The following is a 27156-nucleotide window of genomic DNA, read 5'->3' as shown; positions in this document are numbered from 1 at the left end:
CATGTCAGTCCTTGATGCAGAATCAGTGTCTGGTAGCCTGGACAGGGATTAGTCCTCTCGTATGGGGCTAATCCATGACTTAATCCATGGTCAAATCCCCAGCATATACGCTGGAAGTCTACAGCAAAAATTCAAGATTATGATTCAGATTGTTTACCTTAATAAGAGGTTTGTTGCCCGCATTGACCTTGCTATAACCTCTTGTTTTGCAGAGCGGTTGCAGAGTAGAGCACTTATGATGGTTGTAGTGGTGACTTTTTATTTTATTTTTTTCACATCATTATGGATAACAGGTTCTTGTATAAAAGATCTCATACCTGCATATATATTAGATACATGGGGTTTTCATGATTCAATGAGTGGGCTGATGGGACTGAAAATGCTAGGAATACGCTGTGAGGCTGCGTTTTGCTCTCATTGTATATTCTGTGATCATTTCTGGTCCTCTTATTGATATTTTTACTATTTCCACATGTTATTTCAAGGATTGAAAAAACAGAGGGGAGTTATTGTGAAATGTTCTTGTTCTGAGATGCGCTGCACTTGTAGCAACCTATCCAGGTACAGTTAATGTTTCCTACCAGTAATAAATATATTTCTCTGATGGGCCTATGAATATGGAATGTGAACATATCTCTGAAAATGAATCCTTATAAGCTATGGCTGACAAACACACTCTATGTCAACTGCTTTGTCTTTGGTGTTCTTGGCATTTTGATCTCATCTTCGAGGCCTGTCTACAATTTTTTATGCCAATGGAGAAATCATTTATCCAGCATATTTTGAAGGAGGATGGCATTGTTATTTCCTTACTTCTAAGCTAGGTGCCATGAGGATCAGATGAAAGAACAGAGGATGGAACTGCAAGAAAGTTTTACACCAACACTTTGCACACAATGAAACGTCAGGTTTAACAGAATCTAACTAGTCACCTTGTACTCAAGACCAACATAGTCAAGTCTTTTTGTGTTTTCTTTACTAGGAATACATTTTTTCAAGTGTTTTTTAATGGGCACATCTTTTTATTCTGATCCAGTAAGACGTACCTCCGCACCTGCCCGGAATCAGCTCAGTCTCCACTAGGGGGTCACTGGACTAGCCACTTCAAAGAGGAGGTAAATCCTTTCACTGGCCACTCCTGGATGGTGCTCAGCACGATTAACAGTCTCTGAATGCCGACACAGTAGGTGTAAAGATAATGTGGCACTCATCCAGTACTGCAAATAGGTGTTTATTTTTTACATGCTCTTGGATACAAACAAGTCACAACAGGCTACGATCGTTTCATGCTCTCACTGCACTTCCTCTAGGCCCATATGTATGAGCCGAGAGGAAGCGCACAAAGAGCGCAAAACGATCGTTGCCTGTTGTGACTTGTTTGTATCCACGAGCATGTAAAAAATAAACACCTATTTGCAGTACTAGATGAGTGCCACATCATCTTTACACCTACTGTGTCGGCATCTTTTTATTCTGCTTATGTGGTTTGTAAGGAATATACAGGACTCTACTCAGGGGCATTGCATGATTATTTGTAACACAGGTTTCACATAAACGAAATGTCATGGATGGGTTTAAATAGGTTTTCATAGATGGTGAAAAAGTTGTAAGAGGCATTAAGATACTTTAAAATAAAAAAAGTTACACATACTCACTTGACTGATCCCAGTAATGCTGCGTTTACACGGAACGATTATCGTGCGAATTTGCACGATAACGATCGAATTCAAACCATAATCGTACGTGTAAACGCAACGAACGATCGAACGACGAGCGAGAAATTGTTCATTTTGATCTTTGAACATGTTCTTAAATCGTCGTTCGCAAAAAAATCGCAGATCGTTCTGTTGAAACAGTAGTTCACCTATTTTACCTATGTGTGAGATAGGCTTAAGCGATCGCAAAACAATCGCAAAATGAATTTTCCGTACGATATTCTCGTTCCATCTAAACGCTGATCGTTATAAAAGAAAAATCGTTACTTCAAAGTCGTTAATCGTACGATCGGGCACATTATTGCTCCGTGTAAACCCAGCATTACAATGCTACATGGTCCCCTCTGTCTTAAAGGACAACTCCGGCGGGACCCCCCCCCAAAAAATAAACACAGACACACACAGACACCATACTTATCATCCCTCCGGTCATGATCGCCACTCAATTCGCCCGCCGTCCGCCTCACCGTCACCTGCGTCTGTTGTCCAACGATGTCTCTCACTTCCGGGTACATGGGAGAAAAAAGGCTGCCAGTGCGCTTGCACACCGGCAGCCTTTTCATTGGCTGGAGCGCATCACATGGCTTTCAGCAAGCTCACCCAATCAGGGCCGAGCAAGCTGGAAGCCATGTGATGCGCTCCAGCCAATGAAAAGGCTGCCGGTGCGCATGTGCACCAGCAGCCTTTTCTCTCCCATTCACTTTGCATGAAGACGCCGAGGAGGAAGAAGACCTGGACCGCCCCCCCCCCCCCCGGCTCTGACGTCATCGTCACCAGATTGCGCCCCGGGAGAAGAGGACCGTGACGACCGTAATCGGTAATGTATACATTCTTTAACTTCTGGGGGGGAGGGGGGGGGGGGCGTGTGTTTGAAAGTGGGGGAAGGGGGCCAGACCGGTTATTTAACCACATTGCAAAGTTGTAAAACTTTGTAATGTGTGCTAAATAAGCTAAATAGGCCAAAAAAAATAATTTGTGGGAATTGTCCTTTAAACACATGGGACTAATTACTGGCTGAGATTGGTTACTGCTCCTGTGAGTGATTAGTTGAGTGGGCATTTCTTGTGTGTTGGCAATATCAAAGGAAGCAGTGAGTGATGAGGAACTGTCAGGTTGGCAGCAACAGGGGATCAGACAGGTGCAGGTAATCACCCTGGCTTCTATCACAATTATTTTCTGTACAAGATTAGAAAAACATGTTTTTATTGTTCCCAATAACAAGAAAGTTGCCAACAGGTCTTGGAATGACAAAAAAAATTAAACTTTCCTACCAGATGAAAAAATGAAGATGCCTCCTAATAAATATGTTAAATGGTGCAGATAGCAAAAAGTCTTTTTTTTTTTTTTTTTTGCACAAACAACATTTTTCTCACTATTTTTCTTTCTGTGTAGAGGCATCCAAATAGTGGATGTGGCTATGCATTGAAGGAGCATGGCCTCCACTTGTAAAGTATTTAATAAATGTATGTCTACACAGCAAGAAATTATTGCTGGAATATATACCAGCTTCAAGTTGATGAAGATTTTAGGAAGGGAGCAGAGGCAGCTCAGATGCATCAGGATTTAAGTAGAGGTACTGTAATCCAGAGAAGCTAACAAGGACTGACTTTTACAAAAGACTGGTGTATAAAATGTCATTCTTAATAAAACTCCTCTAATAGGTTCAAAAATAGTGTTGCTACAATGGTCGAGATTTACTAAAACTGTCTAATGGCGCCTTTTACATTCCTAGGAAGGCTCATGTGTCCGATAAACGGCCTATGTAAAAGGGCAAGTGATCAGCCAATGAGCACACAGACACCCATATGGCGCATTTGATACTTTGTGTGGTCAGTAAAATCATCGTTATTGGCCACACATCTCTAAACAGGAGGAGGGGGCATTTATGAAGGCTACGCCATTGACAAACGCCAGGGAGAAGGCACAGATGCTCCTCTTTTCCCTGGCGTCTGCAGGCGTAAATCATGGCAGAAATCTACATTTGCTCAGGAGCAGTTCTAGATTTCTGTACCTGCCGTACAGCGTGCCTCTCTTATTAAATCTGGCAGGGTAATTGAGGACGAGGCCTAATTTAAGACTGGCATACAAGTACAGCGGTCTCCATAAATGTCTCCTGAGATGTTCAGGCGATAACAATACTCTTTTAATAGCTACACACACAACACAGTGATCCTTCGTGCACCCCGGTCCCATGATTAATCCTGCCTTGGAAAGGCACAATTGGCGAGAGCCAATTTTGCTGATGATGCTGGGTCCCCCTGATCTCCACTACCCATCTCAACAAACTCAAATGCCAACTCAACCAACCACTGTAGGCAGCAGTGACCCGTCTCAATCAGTGGTTGGCTGAGAGGGCATTTCCTTGTCTTAAAACTATGAAGTATAGTACATGAGCACCATCAGCATTACTTGTTTTTATCTTTTCTTTAACTATATTAGCCCGCTTTTTAATCATTAGCCATTTAATGTTTTTTTTCAAACCAAGGTCAGGAGGAACCTATTATATCAATATGAATCATGTTTCCATCAACTATAATAAAACTAGTTTCCTTTCAATGTACAGGTCTTGTTCAAGCTCAGCATGTCATGAACATTGAGTTGAGAATGAAGACACTCAGTCGCTAATAAATATAACATTTCTCGTTCCGACTCATAAGATGGCATATTGTTCACTGATCAAATGGCTCCTGCGAGAGGCCGATCCAGTCACGTTCAGCATTCTTGGTCACTTCTGGATTAATCACCAAGCGGGTTTGACACATTTTTGTAAGTACACATCTTTTAATATCTGGTCTCCCTATGACAACTGACTGTAGCAGTTATTAAATCTCTAAATCTATTATCTCTCCCCTCCAGGTGCGACCTTTGAGCTCCCAGCATTAATAATGGAGAATTTCTTTCGAGTTACATTTCACTGTCAGGATTCAGCTACTTTGAAATGAGATTAGAACGGTGAAGAGGAAATGTAGACTTTTTTTTTTTCCTTTGCGTCCTTTCACCAAAGTAAATACTACCTCAATCTCTCCGGTATTTACAATAATGGAAATTATGATCCTCGCAGAGAAAAGGGACAAGACGGAGAAACATACTCTGATGTTACTTACTGAGGAGACATAGAACATGAACAATGGAAGAGTTAAAGTTAAGAGGGAAAAGGTAAAAATAAAAAAAAATTTAAGGTCAGATCAAGGAAGCAAGGCGAAAATTTCTCTGTCACATCATCCACAGAGGAATCTCAAAGTGCATCCCTGCTACCAAATGAAGAGCAGACTCACAGAGACAGATAATAGAATCAAAAAGCGCTGTCACTTTCAAACATACAGTAATTTCTTCAAGTGTTCTCTCTGAAAGCAAAGAACCCACCGCCTTTCTAGCCATTGACCTGTCAGATGCAATCAGGCCCGTTCTTTATCCAACTTCATGGCGGATCTTCTTTCAGATACTATGAGTTTTATTATTGTTTTCAGAAGTCTTGTAGGATGAGAGACCGCCGGATGAGTAATTCTTTCGGAATGCACATGTTATATATGTAATGCTATACACAGTATATAATGAAGCAATAGTATGGTCTAGTATTATGAATATACAGCTGTATAATAGAAGAAAGAACATGTATACCAGAGTGTGCTATGGATCTCTATGCATTTAATGTATATAATAATAGTAGGAATATAAACATATATGGAAATGACTAAATAAGAGACACTATGGATGCTCCTGTTGAAAGAGGTTGAATTCGATACTCACTGAACTGAATAAGATGCTACAGTAGGTTAACTTACAGTCCTCTGGAAACAACATACAGTATACACTTTATAGTATCAAACGTAGATCTGCTATAACTAAACTAGTACACTAAGCATCTCATAATATATAGTATTGATACCTAAACTACTGTACGTTATAGAGACATATGAAAAATTTGAACCAGGTAGGGTCTGAATGATGGAGGAGAAAAAGTACTTGGCTGGATGTTTCTTTCCCCACTAACTGTGTCTGCATCTGAGACGGTCCCATATGCTTACATAGAGAGTCTACATTAGTCCAGTGGCACAGACTTGGAAGAGATCTGAGCACCCAGGCCCTGACCCTACAAATGAAGTTGTAGTAGGGTTGAATGGGTCAATTTAAAAAAAAGCAGCAAAGCATTTTAACTTATATTAAGGAAAACAAGTTTTAATCCTCCTTGTGCCTCAACTGTAAGTGTCGAGTGGGCGGTCCCTTCCTATGCAGTGTCCTGGACTCTCTGCATGATCCATTCCCCAGCTCCTCCCCTCTGCTCTGAATGACTCCTGGAGCTATGGTTGTCATCACTCGATGATTTATAATTCAAATGTGGCCAAGCCAGTCATTACATATTGCCAGATACAGGGTGAAATGATCAAAAAGATGTAAAAATTCAGTGGCCACTTTTCTCACCCGGCTTTTATCATTAATGGATTTCAGCATAGCAATTCCCAGTATAGACCAGAAGAGGGTTAATGTACTTAACATCTGCCTACAAACTAATGAGGTGGAATTCTAATGGAAAACGTTAATGCTTTTCCGTTGCTGCTTCTTTCTCCTCACCACAAATTTGCAATCCTTCATTACTCAGACACTATTATCTCTTAAGCTATGCAAATAACCCAAGTTTGGAACCATTTAAAGTATTTAGACAAAATTAAAAAAGGCTTGGTGCTGTTCCCAATGAGCCGTGGTAACGTCTCCTCTGTGTGTCATTCCGCACCTCTCACGTGACCTTGCGTTTTCTCCTAACCCCTCTTGTGCCTTTACTGCTTTCCATAGACCTAGCAGCACTAAAATATTTGCAGTTCCCGAGCTCTCTCATTAGGTTTTCTCAGTGGGGGTGATGAAATGCCAGAGATATACACATAATATTGTTATTTGGAGAAATTTTCATTTATATACAGAAAGGAATCAATTTAACCATCGAGTAGGGTGAACCAAGATTAGAGGGAAACTGACCTCTGCTCGTGCGGATTAATGTTCTCCAGATCATTATGTATGTTTCGCATTGGCTTAAACCGTATATGCTTCTGGAAACTAAAGAATTGCTCTATCGCTGTACAGTACTGCTGTTGGCTTCTACCCAACTACAGTATGCAATAGATACAGCTTAATGTCTCAATCAATACCTTTTGTTCTAATTATAAGCCTTTATAGTAACATTTATGTACTACAATTTTCATAATATAATTTCATAGTGGACAAAGACATAACACAACCCTTGTAAATATACTAAGGGTATAATCCGGCGACATGTACCAGAGTCCTTAAAGGAGAAGTCCGGCAAAAATTTTTATTAGAGCATTGTATTGCTGCTCAAAAGTTATACAAATTACCAATATACACTTATTATGGGAAATGCTTATAAAGTGCTTTTTTCCCTGCACTTACTACTGCATCAAGGCCTCACTTCCTGGATATAATGGTGATGTCACCACCCGACTCCCAGAGCTGTGCGGGCTGTGGCTGCTGGAGAGGATGATGGCGGAGGGATGCTCAGTGTCCCTCCAGTGCCCTGTGTCCCTCAGTGTCCCCCTGCCATCATCCTCTCCAGCAGCCACAGCCCGCACAGCCCTGGGAGTCGGGTTGTGACATCACCATTTTATCCAGGAAGTGACATCACCATGTTATCCAGGAAGTGAAGCCTTGATGCACTAGTGCAGAAGTGCAGGGAAAAAAACACTTTATGTGCATTTCCTGTAATGAGTGTATGTTGATTATTCGTATAACTTTTGGGGGGGCTTTAATAAAAATTTTCGCCAGACTACTCCTTTAATGTTAAGCAATCCCTTTATATTAGAAAGATTAGAGCTGCCGATAAGTTGATCACTGGGAGTCCAACTACTGGGACTTGTGGGGAAACCTGACAGCAACAGTTCAGTCACTCTATAGCACCACCACAGGTGTAATTAAGCATTACACAGCTCCCATTAAAAGAAAAGTGTTGTATTTGTAATACATGGATGTGCTGGGACCTCCACACTGAGATGTAGCATGAGATCATATAAAAGGAAAACTCATCTCAAGAGTTTACTAGTAGACTACAGGCTTTTTTTTTAAACTCATGATGTTAACATTAATGCTGCATGTATGAAACCTAAACATAACGGTTTTGCTACCTCTGCTGCCAGGGCCGTCTTAACATCTCAATCCCCCCACCAGACCAATTCCCCTAAACTTGCAATCCCTCCTGCCTTCCCAGCCACACACCAGGACTTGCCCACTTGCTTCCCTGCACAGCTCTAGGCTATACTCTCTCACGGCTTTTGAGGCCCTGTCCAACACACGCACTATGATTATGATGTGATGATGTAAGCGTGTAGTGTGCGGGTCTGTCAGTCACAGGGATTTGTGAAAATACGTGTCCCTTCTGTGTCTTTGTAATACTACAGTCTACAGGCAATGATTCTAGATCATGTTTACTACTACAGTGGGTATTCCTGTGCCTATTTACTAAGAGAATAGCCAAACTTTTGCACTTTTAGGTTAATTTTATAAACTCTATAAAGTTGCAACCAAATTATATTTAAAGGAAAGGTGTCTTCAGAAAATCACTTATTATATTAATTAGGTTTGTATATTAACCTATTTTTAAGGATTTTGATTTGATTGAATTTATCGATTTTTTCTTGTTTTCCATGGTAGTAATGGTATGTAAATGGAAGTAAATAGGATATGGTGCAAAGTATGTGCTTATGCCCACTGGGCTTTCTGTAAACCATATCTCAATATATTGTTGAAAACAACTTAGGCAAGATGGTTGCCCCCATATTAAATAAATGAAAATAAATTAAATAAAAATAAAATACAATCATGAAATAGAAACAAGAGAAGGATGTTTTCAGTATCTATCTCTAATCAGTTAAAAAGAATCTAGGCAACAAATTGACTTTAAAGGGGTACAGCTGTCCGTGCTGGTTTAGCAAGAGATATACTGCATCTTCATGTTCTGTGATGGGATTATGCCTTTTTTTTTTATGCACAGATCAAACGAGCCTATTTCCCCATAGGAAATTATTAGAACATGCAATTAAAGGGGTTATCCAGCGCTACAAAAACATGGCCACTTTTCCCCTACTGTTGCCAGTTCAGGTGCAGTTTGCAATTAAGCTCCATTTACTTTAATGGAACTGAGTTTCAAAACCCTACCCAAACTGGAGAGAACAGTAGGGGGAAAGTGGCCATGTTTTTGTAGCGCTGGATAACCCCTTTAATAGTTTAGAGGTGCACAATGTGACCAGGAATAGGGGGAAGAATTATGATTTCATTAGAGGGCTAGCCAACCTCATACACTAGTAATGCTTCTGTAACTACTACTATTTATAATGACAATGGCGGTGATAATCAGCATCATTATATGCTTTTCTATAGCCTCTAAATCTCATCTGCAGATCACACAAAGTATAAGGCACTGTGTACAGGAAAACATAAGTATGTTCCTAATACATACAGTATAAGGAACACCTTTTCAGGAACTAGTTCAAGATATCTGTGCCAATGGGAAAATGGCTTCTAATACCAAGAAAAAAAAACTGCTTTCTGCATCAGACCTACAAGAGCAACAAGCAAGTCTCCTATAGGGCAAGAATAGATGGCAAGCAAGTTACAAGAAAATAACAAGTAGATGATATACACATAATTATATCCAGGGTTCATTTTGGAGAAGTAAGGGACTTATAACATAGTTTATCTTGCTATTAGAGGAACACAAATTCTATATACTTATTAAAGCAAAACTAAAATGGATAGGTATGTACAGTAAATATTAGTGGAGGGAGGGGTTGAGTGGATTTAAAGAGGATGTACCACCAGGTACATCCTCTTTAACCTGAACCCACTGATTAAACGGCGCCGGCACGGGGAAGCCGATGCCGCGGTCCGTTTTTCGGACCGAGGCCCGGTTCCCGTGCACGGCGCCGTGCTATGCGCGGGAACCGGCCAGGGCTCAAGCACTGGAGGTCGGCCGGGCCGGGCCGCCCCAGTGGGCGGTAATTCCCTCCCCTGTATGACGCGGCTCCCTTGGAATGAACGGAACCGCGTCATACAGGGGAGGGAATTCCCTCCCACTGGGGGTGGACCGGCCTACCTCCAGTGCTTGAGCACCGGCCGGTTCCGGTGCATAGAACGGAGCCGTGCACGGGAAGCGGGCCTCAGTCCGAAAAATGGACCGCGGCACCGGCTTCCCCATTCCTGTGCCATTCGATCAGTGGGTTCAGGTTAAAGAGGATTTACCAGGTGGTTCATCCTCTTTAAAGGGGTTGGCTGACCATTTACAATTATCTTGTGGATAGGGAATAAGTGACTGCCAGCAGTACCACTGCCAAGGCCCCTCTTTATCTTGAGAATAGGGTCTCATCCAGATTGATCACATGCACACAGCCGCCCCACATATTGTCTGTGAAAACCACGGGAGATTAAGCACAGCTTGGCTATCTTCTGTGTCTACCATAGACAATGAATGGAGTGTCGGCTTGCATGTGTCCTCTAATCAATTTAGAAAGGAAATTCAAGACCCTGTTTTTGAAATTATAATAATAATAATTATTATTATTATTATTTGTGTTTTTTTATTACAATACAAGGGTTACATTTACATTCACACATTACAGTATTAGATGATTAAAATAAATAACAATACAAAAGGAGTATGGGACCTGCTCAAGAGGTTACTGACTAGGAGGACTAGGGGTGACACAAGAGGCAATAAGTGCTGTATTTGCAGATGGTTCAGCCATTGTACATACAGAAGAATCAAAAAGTGCCAGTCACCCACCAATCTCTGGGAACTGGTAGAAAATACATGGAAGGTGAAAGGACAGCAGAAGTGGAGACAAATTTAGAGAATGACTGAAGATGAGTCTTTAGGGCAAGCTTTAAACTGGGAGTGTTGGGAACTAGTCTAATGTCTTTGGTTAGGGCATTCCACAGAACTGGTGCAGCATGAGAGAAGTCTTGGATGTTAGTGTAAGATCATTAACAGAACATAGAGCACTCGTAGGATGGTAGGTGGAAATGAGGGAGGAGATGTATGGAGGGGCAGAACTGTGGGGAGCTGAGGAAAGTGAGGAGTTTGAACTAAACTCTGGATTTAATGGACAAACAGTGCAGTGACTAGCATAGAGGGGAGACGTCAGTGTAACGGCTAGAGAGGAAGATTAGTCTGCCTGCTGTATTCAGGATAGACTGGAGAGAGGAGAGTTTAAAGAAAGGAAGACAGAATTTAACTATACAGCAAATGAAAATTAAAGGAGATAAGTGTCAGACCTCCCAAGATCTCCAGAACAGAGCCTTTTGTCTTTGTCATGAACGGAATGGCGAGTCACAGGTGTATCACAGCTCCATTCATTATCTGTGGGAGCTGTGGGACACTTCTCACAGTGCACTTTGGACAACCCCATTTAATAGAGGAAGGACGTCCCACAATCAACAATTACCAATGCTGAAATTGCCAATGAACCATTCTAGACTTCACTGACTATAAAGCATTACATGACACCTCATTGGTATCTTAGTGTCTCCCCACTTTGGATGATAGAGGGAAGCCCCAAGTATGAGGCCCATAAGAATGCTGTAATAGGGCATCCTAAAAGATGCTGTCTTAGCTAGAAAATTATCATGTCGTCGTTAACATATCTTACAAGAACACAAACTCCTTCATTTTATATATGCTTGTAGCTCTGAAGTTATATGATTCGGCCCGATGTAGTTTTTGCTTCCTCAATCTCATCCTACTTCACCTCTCCCCCTCCTCCCTTCATCTTCTGTCAATCACTTTTTTTCTGTAAGTACTTTGACGGAGGCTGATGGTAGAATTCAAGGAAAAAATTATAGAGAACTGACAAGATACAGAGCAAAAAAAATATCGGCTGGGAAAATGTGTAATTAAACTGTCTTTAAAGATGTGGTGGAGAAGAATAGAAATGAAGGAGGTGAAGGGAAAAAGAAACTTGTGAAATGAGATACAGCAGAGAAAGGGAAGTCGGCACAAAGACAACACAGTGTGAATAAAGGTCACTCATAAAGGAGGAATCAGTGAGACCCAGTCAGGCGGAGGTATTGATACAGGATTTAAATTACATGAGTTATAGATACTAAATGTATTATATAAATACATAGAAAATGTTAGTAGGCTTGGATTTATCTCAAGGCAGAGAAAAATTTACATTGGGTAACATCCAATTATTTTTTGAATAATTTTTTTTTTCATCAGCTGATGATCAAGCATTTACTTGTTTGTTGGCTGATCCTATTACACAATGCAATATTAGCCTCTTTGACTGATAATACCCAGTGTAATAGACCCCAATAAGTTTGCAAGACAGGCACTAATATCAATGCTTATGTAGCTCAATGGATAGGAACCGAAACAGCCATGTTCCAAAATCATGAAATGTCATGTTATAAACACAATTAGAGATGAGCGAACCTGGAGCATGCTCGAGTCGATCCGAACCCGAACTTTAGGCATTTGATTAGCGGTGGCTGCTGATCTTGGATAAAGCCCTAAGGCTATGTGGAAAACATGGATATGTCATTGGCTGTTTGGCATGGATATGTCATATAGTCATTGGCTGTATCAATGTTTTCCAGACAACCTTAGAGCTTTATCCAAGTTCAGCAGCCCCCGCTAATCAAATGCCGAACGTTCAGGTTCGGATCGACTCAAACCCGAACCCGGTTCGCTCATCTCTAAACACAATACAAGCACCTGGCTTAGGGATAAGATAATTCAAGGAACCACATATGAATATATAAGTGTCCATTCAAAAATTAGATACTTTCAGTACATATGAACCAATGTATTATTGTCTGTAACTATACCATCCAACCTGATCCATATGTCTTTCTGGGTATTATCAGTGACACTTCTTGCTATTGGTCAGATTTCCATTGGTTTAAGAAAAATTAATTGTTAGACACGACCATCAGCCAGATGTTCGTTATTATTATTATTATAATAGTTATTATTATTATTATTATTGCTATATAGCGCCAACATATTTTGCAGAATTTTACAATTCTGGGGGTACATACATAGATAAAAGTTAACAATGAGGTATAATTATTGACTGAATTATCTGTGTATCAATACCTACATTCACTTTTTATGACACTGGAATACAATAAGGGTAATATACATAGAAGAATATTATGATCTAGAGGTTATTAGATAAAAGGATTATTCTCAGCTACTGGTCATCATGGGAGCATCATGGGAATTATCTACAACAGCTGGAGTGCTGCACATTTCCCATTCCTCCCCAGTGTGTTAAGCCTTTATGATTTTGAAGACAATAAACAATTATACATCAGAAAGGATCAGAGTCCACTTTACATCTTGTTGTTAAGCCATAATATATGTTATTGCTCCGAAAATTGTCTTATGGAAAAGTACCACTTAGCGAAATATGTGCCCCAGTCTGTCACTTTATTGCTATAATACCATCTCCTACCAGATGCTGCAAATTATAATGAAAGCCGTGCATGGTATTCAATCCATCTGACCTAATTTTAATTACTGTGCTGCACTGAAGAGCCTCTATATATATGAGTGATCCACTAATAAAGCAATATACAAGAGCGCACAGCAAAATTGGTATTTACAATTAATAAAAAAAATAAAGGCAAAGAATTGCTGATTATTATTCACCTCAGTACGGTAACCAAGTGAGGTCAAATGCACAGCCAGCTTGTAGTGAAATTATGAAAACTGTGTATAGATAAATGAAATAGGAAAAACAAAATGTTATCCCATCAGGATAGTACGGTTAGTTCATACAACTCTGTTCTTCTGTTCTAGGCCACTATGTTTTTTCCTGTTCATTTTTTAAAAAGAAAAAATGACGTCCGTCATTTTGAAGTGACAATTAGAGATGAGCAGACTTTTCGGATTTCCGGTTCGTGAGAATGCCAATGGCTGTATCCCAGTTTTCCAGGAGTTCCTTAGGCTAGGTTCACACTGCGTTTTCAGCATCCGTTTAACGCATCCGTTTTTTGCAAAAAACGCATGAAAAACGGATTGCAAAAAACGGATTCATTTGTGTGCATCCGTTTTTCCATTGACTTCCATTATTAAAAAAAACGGATCCGTTTTTTTTGACGGACCAAAGCGGACAAAAAAACGTTGCTGACCCTATTTTTCTGGACGTTAAAAAAAACGGATCCGTTAAACGGATGCTGAAAACGCAGTGTGAACCTAGCCTTAGGAGGTATCCACCCGCTGCACAGAGCGAGCAGACAGCGGGAATCCGATGCCGATCGTTCTGGTTCTCACAAACCAGAAATCCGAAAAGTCCGCTCATCTCTAGTCACAATGACGTCTGTCATTTAGCTGTTTGGCGGCCCGTCAGTAGAGTGACGGCTGTTAGTACATTATTCTAGTTTAGGTGACTGATTGGTCTTCGGGTGTGTCTTTAATTGAAAAGCCATTGAATTTATTAGTAAAGACAGTGAAAGGACAATGAAAAAAGAAAAACAGTGTGTGATCAACTAAAAAATAACATCTGTTGTTTTCAAAAGACGTCTCACAATTATTGTCATGATTGTTATTTTGATGTCCGTGCGGACAACGCCCATTATCTGATACATTGTGTGCATTGGACGTCCATCATTTCATTGACTTGAATGCATTCCATTGAGGTCTATTAAAATGCTGTAATAATGGATGTAATTTTAATAAATAAAAGTGGACACCTTTTCATTTCTTTTTACTTAGTCTTTAATGTTAAGTCGTACAGTTTTTTTTTAGCCCCACTCAATGTCCTGCCTAATTCTGCTTAGAATGTAAAAATTTCCTATTTAAAGGGTTATTCCCATCTGAGTCTATATATACACATGTTGGTCCCATTTTATTCTTTATTTTCAGTTTGAGGCTATGTTCACATTACGTATCAGACCGGCCGTTCCGGAACGGCCGGTCTGTGCCCGGATCATTGCGGTTGGTACTTAAGTACCGGCCGGATGATCCATCCGGCCACAGAGCTCTGATGCGGGCGCATCAGCGCGCACCCGCATCAGAGCTTCCCATAGCCCACAGTGAGCCCCTCGCTTCACTGTGTGAACTGACAGGTCTTTCTGCGGCCAGAATTCAGACATGTCAGTTTTTTCCGGCACCGCATGGGATCCCGGCCAGAGCGCATACGATGTGTGTACGCTCCGACCGGGATCCCATTGCAAATAAAGCTATGTTCGAATCCTCAAAACTACGGCCGTAGTTCTCGCCGCAGAACTACGGCCGTAGTTTTACGTAGTGTGAACATAGCCTTTAAATGTAATCAAAGAGTAGACAAACACACATTTTAGTGTAAAGCAGGTAGATAACCCCAGAAAACCTAAACCGTTCTTAACGTCAGACTCACTGGCTCCGTACAACCTGTCTATGGTGGCCAAAAGTGAAGTATTTGGCTATCCCACCAAGAGACTGATGAAAAGAAGAGTGGATCAGAAAATGATCGGATGATTTCTAGGTTTCATTTACATCCACAGTTCCTTTATTTTTTTCAATAGTAATCCATCTTGGTACCCATTTTTATTTATTTATTTATTGATAAACAGTAACAGTGTTCATCTTGCTGAATAGTCTTTAAGCAGGTTTGAAAGACTAAAGACCACCAGTAATTTCTGGATCATAATGTTTTAGGACATTCGGCAGCGTTTATGTTTACATGTAAAATAAAATAAAACAGAATTGCACATTAAAATTGAATGTTAATGTTAAGGGCTTCCGAGTTGTCATGATTTAGGCCAGACACTTTAAAGAAATGATCAAGGATTTGATATAAATTAGAAAAATATATGAGCAGTCATGAAAAAAGTGCACTATTTCGGTATGACTGTGCCAGTTTTTCTGTCATGTGCCAAGAGCTCTAGAGATACATAAACTTAGCTAAATAGATATCACGATCTCAGCAGAGTCAGGAGGTCTGGTCAAATCACACTGTATAGGTTTATCTCTTCTCAGCTAAAAGGGTCTGTGGACTTATGTCTTTCTAGAAGCAATTTGAGTTTTGACATTACCTATTATTGCAGCCTTGTGGACCTAAAGTCCGTCACTGCTTGAAAAAGACTTTGTATAGCAGAAACATTGCACACCGATGTGATATTTAAACTGGATTCACTTGGATGTGCTGCTCCATTGCCTCTTTCTTGTGGACCTATGACACTTCAAAAGGACACTGGCCCTTCACTTTGCCACATATAGTTATAAATGTAACTAAGAAATCTTGACTTGTTCTATTGACCAGTAAATTTAAACCTTCTAGATCAGGGGTGTAAAACCGCAGTCCTCCAACTGTTGCAAAACTGCAATACCCATCATACCCAGGCAGACAATGTTTTGGTTATAGCTGTCCAGGCATAATGAGAACTATAGTTTTGCAACTGCTGGAGGGCCACCAGCTTGACACCACTGATCAAAATTGATAATAAGAATAATTAAGAATAAATCATTTGTTTTACTCCATTTGGCAATCTTTGGATATCTTTTGGGCAGCACTGATACCGAATATACCTGCAATTTTTATTATATTTACCTCTACTTGTCCTTACGGGCCCTTCTTTTCTTGGGAGTATCCCGTCCTGGGTATTATCAGCTTTAGCAGCCAACATCCTAGCCACTGGAAACTTCGGACCCTCTACAGGACCTTGTACCATCAGTACCCCCACGGACTGTGAGGGGAGACACGCATAAAGCCCAAGGGACACAAAGGTGAGCAGCCTTCTATCCTTCATTTTATCCTGTATATTTGTCAGTATTACACGAGGCGCCGGGCCCTCTCTCTCTTCTTTTTTATTTCCTTTATTTCAAAATTGATAATGACAGTTTTGGTTATTTACTTCACATGGCATAGTGCCATTTAAAAACCTTCTTCCATATGGCAGGTATACTCAGTACATTGTGTTATATTGTATTATATTGGTCATTATGAAACTGTAGGGTTCGTTCTCTACATATACTTTTAAATACTATACAGGGCGTTAAGGTGGCCTGTATTTCTGAAGGTCTAGAAGCCATTTGTTAGTAATGAAGTTGTTTAGCGGCAAATAATTGCTAATAATAGCTTTCATTAGCTCGGAGAGATAATAAGCTTTAAGAACCTCTATCATCCATGAGCACCACATGTGTGTGTCTCCTATAAAGTCATTTTGTAGGTTTCAATTGTCTTTGATTAGAAAAGATTTTCCTTGTTCCAAATCACAAAGTTTCCACTGCAGAGTGAGACTGCAATGAGATACAGGTAAGAAAATAAAAGGTCGTAATAGGATCTCATATACTGGAGATACAATGGCTGGCACAGTTGGCTTCTCAGTCATTAGATTATCTGACAATACAACAAAACATCTACAGAACAAAGCATAAAATACAAATATAATAAAATCTATATTCATTGAATCATCTGCAGAAATAGTTCCCACCTGCTTCTACTGTACTTTATAGCTGCAGAGATTTGAATAAATTCACGGTCAAATAATTCTTTAGAAGCTGCAAAATTTGCTATGATATCAGACAGGTTGTTTTTTTTCTTAATGCCCTGTTACTTTGAAGTCTATTGCGACATTAGTTGGGGTTTAATTTTTTTTTTTTTTTTACTATTTCTAGCTCTGATTATTATAGTAAATGTGAGTATTGTATAGTGGCCATTCAAATCAATGGGGCTCTTTGTATCCATTCTGCACTCTGGCCCAGAGATGTGAATCCTGAGAGGACCCCGCTCTATAAACAATGAATGTTGGCTGGCTGCACATGAGCAGTGGGTACATTTTTGGGTACAGTGGGGATCCCAGTGGTCATACCCCCACAGATTATCCAAGGTTAACCACTTTACCTTAGAATTCACTAACAGGGTATATGAAAATGGATTTTAAATAGAGATGAGCGAACCTCGAGCATGCTCTAATCGATCCGAACTTTTGGCATTTGATTAGCGGTGGCTGCTGAACTTGGATAAAGCCCTAAGGCTATGTGGAAATCATGGATATAGTCATTGGCTGTATCCATGTTTTCCAGACAACCTTAGAGCTTTATCCAAATTCAGCAGCCCCAGCTAATCAAATACTGAACGTTCGGGTTCGGATCGACTCGAACCCGAACCCGGTTCGCTCATCTCTAATTTTAAAAGCTAGACAATCCCTTTGATGTAGCCATAAGGCTTGATTTAGGAATGGCTACGCAATCCTGTGAAGCTTCACCTTATTTCTCCATTACTTCTTCTTATATTAGTGTTGCCCATTTTGACTGTATGAAAGTCTAATTCTGTCAACAAGCAGGGAGAAGTGCCCTCTGTTTTTTACTTTTTTATTGTATTATTGTATGTTTTGGACTCTCAGAGAGTGAGCACTAGACCATAGCACTCTGATATACGGACTCAGCCTGTCTTTGGCTAAGTGGGCGCATCCTACAGAGGTGATTCATCACTACGATGTTTCTCAATGCCAATCCACAAGACCCACCAATATGTAATGTTTTGAGGATTTCCTTAGTATTTCACAGGTGAAATAACTATAGTGAGTGCATCAGGTGTTATCACAGCTGTTCTTTGGATGGAATATCCTCATATCATGACCTGTTGGTGAGCCATGAGGACTGGAGTTAAGAAACACTGCATCACAAGAAGCAGTGAAAGGTGGGGAACAGAAAGTGTTGAAACAGTATCTGCAAGAGTAGGTCTGCAGTAGTAGGTCTACCTGGGGTGGCAGAGGGGCCCTTGGATGCTTGGATGACCAGAGCTGGGGCCCTTTTTTTTTTTAACACATCCACAGTCATATGTAAAAAATGTTATGCCCCTATTTGCATTGACCCTGTGGCAAACCCCTTTAACCCTAAGGCGACCCTGGACGTACCCATACGTCCAGGGCCGCCTACATGTGTTCAGAGCGGGGCCGCGCAGTGGCCGTGCTCTAAACCGCCATGGTCCCGGGTGCCGCTCGTAGCCCGGGGCCGCGGCTATTAGCGGGCACGGTCTAGGTGAAAAACTGCAAGTGCTATGGCCTTTTAAGCACAAGGAGGGAAAAATGAAAACGCAAAAATTTAAATTGGCCCGGTCCTCTAAGGGTTAAAGAAGGAATATGTCCAAGTCAGTCAGTGATAGATTAACAGTAAAATCTGCACCAGACTGTTCATAAAACTTGGGCCCCCCATGCTATATATATAGTTCACACAGGGGCAGGCAAGCTAAAAAGTTTGTGAAACAGTTTTTAATGCAGGAAAAACCCAGTGTATAACAGTAGGGACAAATTGGAGTACTGTGTGCCTCTATACTCATGCAGCTAATGGAAAATCCAGCACTAGACACCATCCACCTGGTAATCAACTGGAGCGCTTAATCCAGATCCACAAACCAGATGCAAATGACAATCACAACAGAGTCCGAGGTCTGGTCACATATAAGCTGTTTCTATATTGCAACCACTCAAAAGTGCAACATTTCAGCAGCAGTGCCATTGAGAAAGGCATTTTACTTTCTTTTCCTGCTCGGCGAGTGTATGAGTAACGCAACTCGGGTGCTGCCAGAGCACTGGGGGAGAGAGCAACCTCTTGTGGCTGGAAGAAGAATGCCGCCTGCGGCCACAAGAGGGGTTGACACGGCTGAGAGCCAATAGCTTTTTGCTGTGTCAATTACAATGCTGTTTTTAACCGTGAGTGCTAATCAGGACCGCTCACAGTTAAAAGACTCACTGCACAGGGCCCAGGGTGGTGGAGGGGCCCCTGGATGACTGGATCCGGGGCTGTGGCGGATATGGTTGGTTTGGACCATGGCCCCCCCCGGACACCCATATTATAATCCATCCTGGAAGCTAGTTTACACATTTCTGTGTCTATTTTAAAGTGGTTATCCAGGTTAAGAAACACACGGGTGCTTTTTTCCCCACTCTTGTCTTAAGTTTGGGTGTGGGTTTTGCAGCTCAGTTCCGTTGAAGTGAATAGAGCTGTATTGTGATACCACACACACAACCTGGAGACAGGGGTGATGCTACTTTTGAAAGAAAGTAGCTGTGTTTTTTTTTTTAAATCCTGGAAAAGCCTCCATAGGGATCTATAGTGCTTTAAATTCAAGTCATTAGACTATTGGGCAGGCATGTGCGGCTGTAATACAGACACTGAAATTTGGCTGTTTTATGCTTTTGTGAAACTGGCCTAATGTAGAAAATCATTGAAAGACGGTGCAAGCCACAACAGCAATTGGCTTGGTTAACAGTGTTATAAACCTGTCCCCCTGTAATAAGTATATATTCAGTAATGCTAGAAACATTAGTACGCTATGACGTAAAAATGTAAATGAATCTAATGAGGGCTAATGCAGATGAACAGAATTTCCCTCGCATTACCACTTTAGGCCACTCTTCTGACAGATCTGATGGATTTTGCAGGCCAAGCGGCTGAGGGTTTGGTGGATGTTGTAGAAAACTCTAATTTATAACATTGTTCTATGCCAAGGAAAAATAAAAATCAACCTTCAACAGGAAAACATTTTTTTTTTTCATCCCGATGAATTGTAATCTCGGCTGCGGCTCTGCTGTGTACTGAATATTGAAATGTATTCCTGACAAGTGGTGTTTGTATTAACTCCACTTTAAGGTGGCAGAGACAGACTATCCATCATCTCTAGCAGTGTTCCGGATTCATGTTGTACTTCATATGCTATTTAATGGATTAGGTTAATAACAGGCCCCATAAAACTACTATGAAAAGTGGTGCAGTCATTTTTTAATAGGAAAATGGCACACAGTATGTAAACATTTGCCACAGCAAATTCTATCACCCTATCTGTACCTGCCTTTTTGCTGCCAGTGCAGTATGTCTAAATGGCTGCAAATGGAAAGGTCTTTAAAATGCATGCAATAAAACAACTAAATATCCCATAAACAATGGCCCGTTAACATTGTAAGCAGGAAAGGCATCAAAACCAAACAGAAATCCTATTCAATCTTGATGTCATGCTGCATGAACATAATGGGATAGATTCTCTATTTACAGAACAGCCCTCACTAAAGCATTTAGGAAGCAACCATCTGCAGGCAAAAGTAATATTCCCAAGAATGCAGCCAGTGAATACAAGGTCTTAAAGGGGAAGTCTGGACAAAATGAAAAATCCCAGGCTGGCAGGGGGGGTGCCAGAACATAATAAAGAACCTACAGTATACTTACCTGTCTTAATGCCCTGCCACCACTGCATCACAGACTCACTGACCGAAGCCTGGCTTCAGTTTCACCCAGGTTACGCGTTGTCATGACCCGGCGGTAAGGGCACGCCCACCCAGTCAGTAACTGTAGTGGTGTCTGACCCCATTCATTGAATGGCTTAGCAGACATTTCTCAGCAGGAGTGGTCTGCAGAAGGGCGGCAGGTGTCTCAAACTGGCAAAAGCAGCACTGCAGAGGCAAAGGGACTGGTAGGTATAGATTCTTTATTATGTGCCTGCACTGTATTTTTTTGTTATCCGCGGAGTTCTCCTTTAAAGTGAAATTAAATACTTTATATAAATAGCACTTCCTCCAGGACATACAGAGGCTGGTAATTTACAAATCTGTAACTTTCTGATGGTATCAGTTGATTTGAAAGGGTGGACATGATTAAACCCTTTAAATATGTTAAAGGGTTAAATATGATTGGGAAGGGAAGTGTTTTCACTAAGAAACTGAAGGGGACACAATCTGAGGTTATTGTGGAAAAATCTGAAGGAACATGAGGAAATGTAAGTACTAGATGCTTGGAACAAATCTCCAGCATGCTTGTTCTTTCTGATCTTTCCCCAATAGCCGCTCAGATTGTGTCCCCTTTCTTAGTGAAAACACTTCCCTTCCCTAGGCACGTATATTAGGATATATATAATAATAAATCTGCTATAACAGCCTATATCATAGGCTGTTATATAATAGTGTGTAAGCTGCAGACTGTAATATCATAACCTGTCAGCAGAGACAGGCTGTTATGCAATAATATGTCAGCATACACAAGATGTTATATAATAAACTGTCAGCAGACACAGACTGTAATATCATAATCTGTATCTGCAGAAGACTACAGTATATTGGCCTGTGTATATTCTGTTTATACAGAATATTGGCCTATACTTTACTGATTCCTCTTATAGAGTTTGTCCATAGATTTTTAAATATACTGTAGGCCCTAATATTATTCTTAAATGGTCACTAACCTGTCAATACACATAGGTAGTTTGCAGTTAGGATTTGTGTATGTGATAAGTAAGCATACATATTTGTGTCAAATCGTAAGGGATAGCATGCACACATATGCTTTCATGTATGCTCTAAATATAATAATAATAATAATAATAATATTTTTTATTTATATAGTGCCAACAGATTCCACATCACTTTACAATTCTCATGTGTTTATCAAGGCAAATAGTGAACATTCACTTGTATATTGGTGTAGTGTACATATATAGTTAACATACATATATGTGCATTCATGTGGAACAATATGTATATTATTCAAGTCTTCTGCTCACTCACTCACTCACTCTCTCGCTCTTTTTCTCCCTCTTTCTATCCCTGATATATCTCTTCATGATATTAATTGAGTTAGAGGGGATCGAGCTCATAAGAAGTTTTGCCATATGGTCATATTCTTCCAGCCAAGAAACTTCAAACCAGCGCTATATATAGATTTATAAATACATCAATCATGAAGAGTACATTTTGCTTTATCATGAATGCCTTTTCTATACCTTAAAGTGATGGACTACCCTGAGCGGGGAAAATCTGTGGGTAATAAAAAGAACAGTAGCATTGGAATTCGTCTGCTATAGATATGTAGAATCACTGGAGGGAGATCCAAGGATGACAGGTATCAGGGCTTGTAGTCTTTTGTCGCTGTGATTCATGTGTCATTTCAGTTTCTTTTCAATACCTGTCTTAAATATCACTTTGTACAGAGAAGTGAATTGTTATATAGCAGTAATGTTGTAATAGTGCATGGTCACATGGCCATGTATGAACTACGGTCTATATAGGAGCCAGATTTTAAATGATGATATATAAATGTATGAGTTTTGCTCAAATTAATATTATTTAGGAAACTGATTTTCTTTATTTGGCCATTTTTAATAATGATCTTCACATGTACCCTAAATTATAGGTTGGGGGACAGTTACAAGTTTTCAGTGGTGGCCAGAATCTTCATGTTATTACTATTATTATGTCAATACAAGTCTATAAACAGGAGACGGGTGAAGGGGGAGGTGGGAGAGGAAGTGAGTTTAGACAGCAGAGCGAAAAAGGCACAGAGATTGAAAAAAAGCAACTCTAAGTAATCTACAGTATGTTCCCATGCCCAGGGCTTTAGCCCACACCTTACACTTTCACTACTGCTCTATAATGTACTCCATGCTGATGCTGCTTCTTGGGGTATACTCTAAAGTGGATTCTCTCTTCTTTGCAGTGTATAGGAGCTTTCATAGAGGCTAGGCTCCACCTACTGGCTCAGGGACAACTGGAAATTAGAGATGGAGCCCACTGAGGAGAAAACTGGTGGTAAAGCCTTACATAAGTAAAAAAATGGTCTGAAATAGCTCATGTATTCACACAGCTTATCCTGAAATCTTAGATTTATTTTTTTAACTCTTGTATGTAGTACACAAAGAAAAACAAAATGGCTATGATGTACAGATAGTACAGACTCATTCTATCTGTATACTATAGGGAAGAAATTCTGAGTAATCTGTGTAAGACGTCTATCAGATCTGCCTGTGACATCCATTTAAATCTCTACGCTACTCTATGTTTTATGCAGCAAATCCTAATTTAAGTCAACATTACGGGATCCAATCAGCTTTAATAACCACCCAGCACGGATTGTTGATTACATTGACTTTCCCTATGTATCATAGAGGATTTTATCAGAAAAGTGAAGTGCCAGGTGGGGTTAAGTGTGTGAATCTTACCAGAAGTGTTGGAGGTCAGGAGACACAATCATACTTCTGTTTCTATTGTGATCGCACTTTGGCTTCATTAACCTTATTGTGTGAGAGATTGCAATATTAATTTATCTGTAGAAAATGTTATAAATAATAAAACCAACAAAGAAGAATCCAGCACCAATGCTTCTCTCCAATGTCATACATGTTAGCCAGTTATTGGCTGTAGAGGTCTTGTGGATGTTTATCACAATAAGGAGGACTAGAACATTGGGGTAGTAGTGGTAGTACATTAGGGCTTTAGTGGTAGAACATTGGGGTAGTAGTGGTAGAATATTCGGTTTGTAGTGGTAGAACATTAGGGTAGCAGTGGTACAATATTTGAGTAGTAGAGGAAGAACATTGAGGTAGTAGTGCTAGAACATTGGGGAAGTAGTGGTAGAATATCTGGGTAGTAGTTGTAGAACATTGGGGTTGCGGTGGTAGAACATCGGCGTTTTAAAGGGATACTCCTGCAAAAAAGATTTTTCTCAGTAATTAAAACACATTACAAACTTATATAACTTTCTAATATGCTTCAATCATCTGCCCCCCTTCCCTATCTTTTCCCCCCTCAACCCCCCACCAGGATGTGAAGTAAACTCATTCTTACCTAATGACTGTTGACCCCAGGCTGCTCTGTGACAATTTGTGACAATGTCATCATCAAGAGGGAGGCGGGTCTAAGCCCTGTAAAGCCGGCCTCCCTTTGTCAGATGACACAGGTTGCTCAGTACAAAGTCAGTTAGACATCACAGAAGACAAAGTGCATCATGGGAAACCCCAAACCAGGAAGTGAAGAAAAAAAATGAAGACACCAACTGGAGCTTCAGGGACCTGCAAACAGCTGGAAACAGTCTACATAGTCCTGTAAAGGTGGCCATACATCCTCAACAGGTGTCGGACAACTGTTTGTTTGTCCAACAGTTTTATTTCCCTACGGGAGAGGAGGGAGAAGCCGGTGACAACAGCTTTTGTGGTGGTTTATCTCTCGGGGAACAGAATGGACAGGCAGCTGAAATCTCAAGGGGTTTGGCTGACTTTTTAGAAAAGTTTTTTAAGCCTCTGGATATAACCGCTATACTATAACTGTCAATTCATAAACAATACATCTACGTGTTAGCTCTGAGTCAGCAGTATATTGTCTATTGAAATTTGTTGGTAAGATGGGACCTGCAGAATTATACACAGATGTCGTTATACAAATTTATATGGATATTATACGTGAAAAGAGGACAATAAATGCAATTACAGGTATTGTTTAACAGAGGTCCTGGTATACCTATAGATATGCCCCTACACCTTCTATTACCACCACTCCTACAGTCCTGATGACATCACGTGTTCATTGCATATCAATGTTTGGATTCTGCAGGTTGAATTTCACAACTTATTGTTTATCGCTTGCTATTATATGGTAATAGCTGACTGAGCCTGCACCAAATTTTATCAGGTATTGAGTACCCTGCATTTGGCTCTGGTCACTAGTTACCTAATTCCTTACAAAAACAACCTATCCCAATGTATATTTTGCCAGGAGCCATACTAACAGCCCCGACTCACTGAACTGTTTGGAAAAAGATGCCATGTTGCGAAAGTTACGAAAGGTTAACTTGCACCCAGCAGGAGCAGAATTATTTTTTAATGTGATCAATTTATTATGCCATAAAAGTTAATGAGTTTATACTGAAAGATGCCAAACCTCCTTTTATGTTATAATAGGGGCTTAGTACTTGTGCAGGAGCTCCACAATGCCTCATTAACCTCCCCCTGTGTCACAAGTTGGAAGGGAGGGAGGGGACTCTGTCTGCAACTATAATAAAAGATAGATACACTTTCTCTTCTTCATACCCTAAAGCAATTTGGGATTTGCAGCCCAATAATCTTAAAATAAAATGAGTTCAAAACACAGAAATCACTTTATATGCTGCAGAATACAAATGTAGCTGCAATTTACAAGTATAAGTCAGGTTTATGAATGCAAAGACTGAGTCAGATGCAGCTGCCTGGCACATTGTGGGTACAGTATGCTGGAAGAATGGAGTACTGGAAGTATAAATATGGTGGGACTAAGAGGGGCTGACCCTTCATGTAGGTTATCTACAGCACCCCCAAGTCTAATAATTCTTATGTTAACCAACTTTTTTCTTCTAGAGAAAAGTCTACTATCTATTGTCTTTTATAGTTTGCTACAAGCGTATATATGGTTTATTGAACTGGATCCAGTAGGATAGCCTTAGTGCCCTATCACACGGAGCGATAATCAGTCATTTACAATATTGATTGGGCCGTGTAGTAGGACCCTTGGTCCTTTATTTGGAGGGTGTCTATGTGTCCATACTCCCTTCCTGCTCAGGTATAGGGAGGAACCAAAATCCAGCAGGGTGGTTAGAAGCCATCATGGACAATGACTAGTGGATCTGAGGACATAAAGCTGATGACAGGTTTCCTTCATTTTAATGGGATAAAATCGATGGTCGCTTGAGAAAGGAGGAGCTATTCCTCTGAAACGACTATGCCAGCTACGGGCCTCTCCTTCACCATGGAGGTCTCTGTCTGAAAAGACACTGGAAGACCAAGAGCGCTGAAGCCTGGCGTGAAGACGGAATTTCCATAAAAATGTCCGCACTCAGAGTGTTGTGTTGTATATTTGACAAAGTAAAATATAAGTGAAGAGAAATGAAAGATTGTGTGCCTTATCGTGTCTAAATTCATAATTTGATCATATTGGCCAGCAGTATCAGCATGTGGGGTTTGTAGATACAGAATAGAGATGCAGATCCCCATAATGCAGGAGCGTAGTACAACAGGCTAGAATAGAGAAGCAGGGCTGCTGTCAGAGGTCTGTCTGGTCACATGACAACAATGGGGTAGGGGTGTGTGTTCAGCATGGACCAATCGGGAAGTGAGAATCACAGAGCTGTGCTGGAGGTCCCAAACTTCTCTATACAGCAGTGTGAGTGGTTAAGTGTGAGTGCAGGCAGATTATAGCAGCAATGTGTATAGCTGAGTGTGAGTGCAGGCACATTATAGCAGCAGTGTGTATAGCTGTGAAGAGATTACCTCCACAGTCCTGTCCCCTGATGTAAGCCCCAGCTTGAAGTGGATCTGCTATGATTTGGAAAGTGAGGGAGATTTCCTGGGTCAGAGCACAGTGCTGTAGACCCCGCTATGCAGACCATGTCCCTCGCCAACTTCCCGTCCCACCCAGTACAGGGAGCTCTTAAACCAAAGCAATGCTCTTAAACCAAGTTATAATTTTGAAAAACTGTGAGCTCTTCTTGCAAAACGCTCTTAATCCAAGTTACTCTTAAACCAAGGTACCACTGAATTAAGAAATGAATGTTGCATATTGTGCATTACTCTGTGTGCCAAGCATGACATGGCATGGGGCCCATGGCCTTAGATTTCCCCTCATTCCTGATCACTTGAAATGTTGTAATTCAGGAACAGTTACAGAAAGTCATTGTCATTTTCCTCTGCCTATAAATCAGTGTAGATGGTCTAATCAATCT

General features: G+C 40.6%; 1 protein-coding gene across 1 annotated transcript in view; it reads right to left on the bottom strand.

Annotated features, from left to right (window-relative positions):
* The window catches only part of SEZ6 (seizure related 6 homolog), a 254980-nt gene extending 238649 nt beyond the window's left edge, over positions 1 to 16331 (bottom strand). Inside the window, exon 1 of the mRNA XM_069944892.1 lies at positions 16256 to 16331. Coding sequence (XP_069800993.1) covers positions 16256 to 16331 — 76 coding nt within the window. The remainder of the gene's footprint in view (positions 1 to 16255) is intronic.
* Positions 16332 to 27156: the final 10825 nt, after the last annotated feature.

Source organism: Dendropsophus ebraccatus, chromosome 11, assembly GCF_027789765.1.
Source record: "Dendropsophus ebraccatus isolate aDenEbr1 chromosome 11, aDenEbr1.pat, whole genome shotgun sequence".
Classification (NCBI taxonomy): domain Eukaryota; kingdom Metazoa; phylum Chordata; class Amphibia; order Anura; family Hylidae; genus Dendropsophus; species Dendropsophus ebraccatus.
This window is presented reverse-complemented; position numbering and strand designations above follow the sequence as displayed.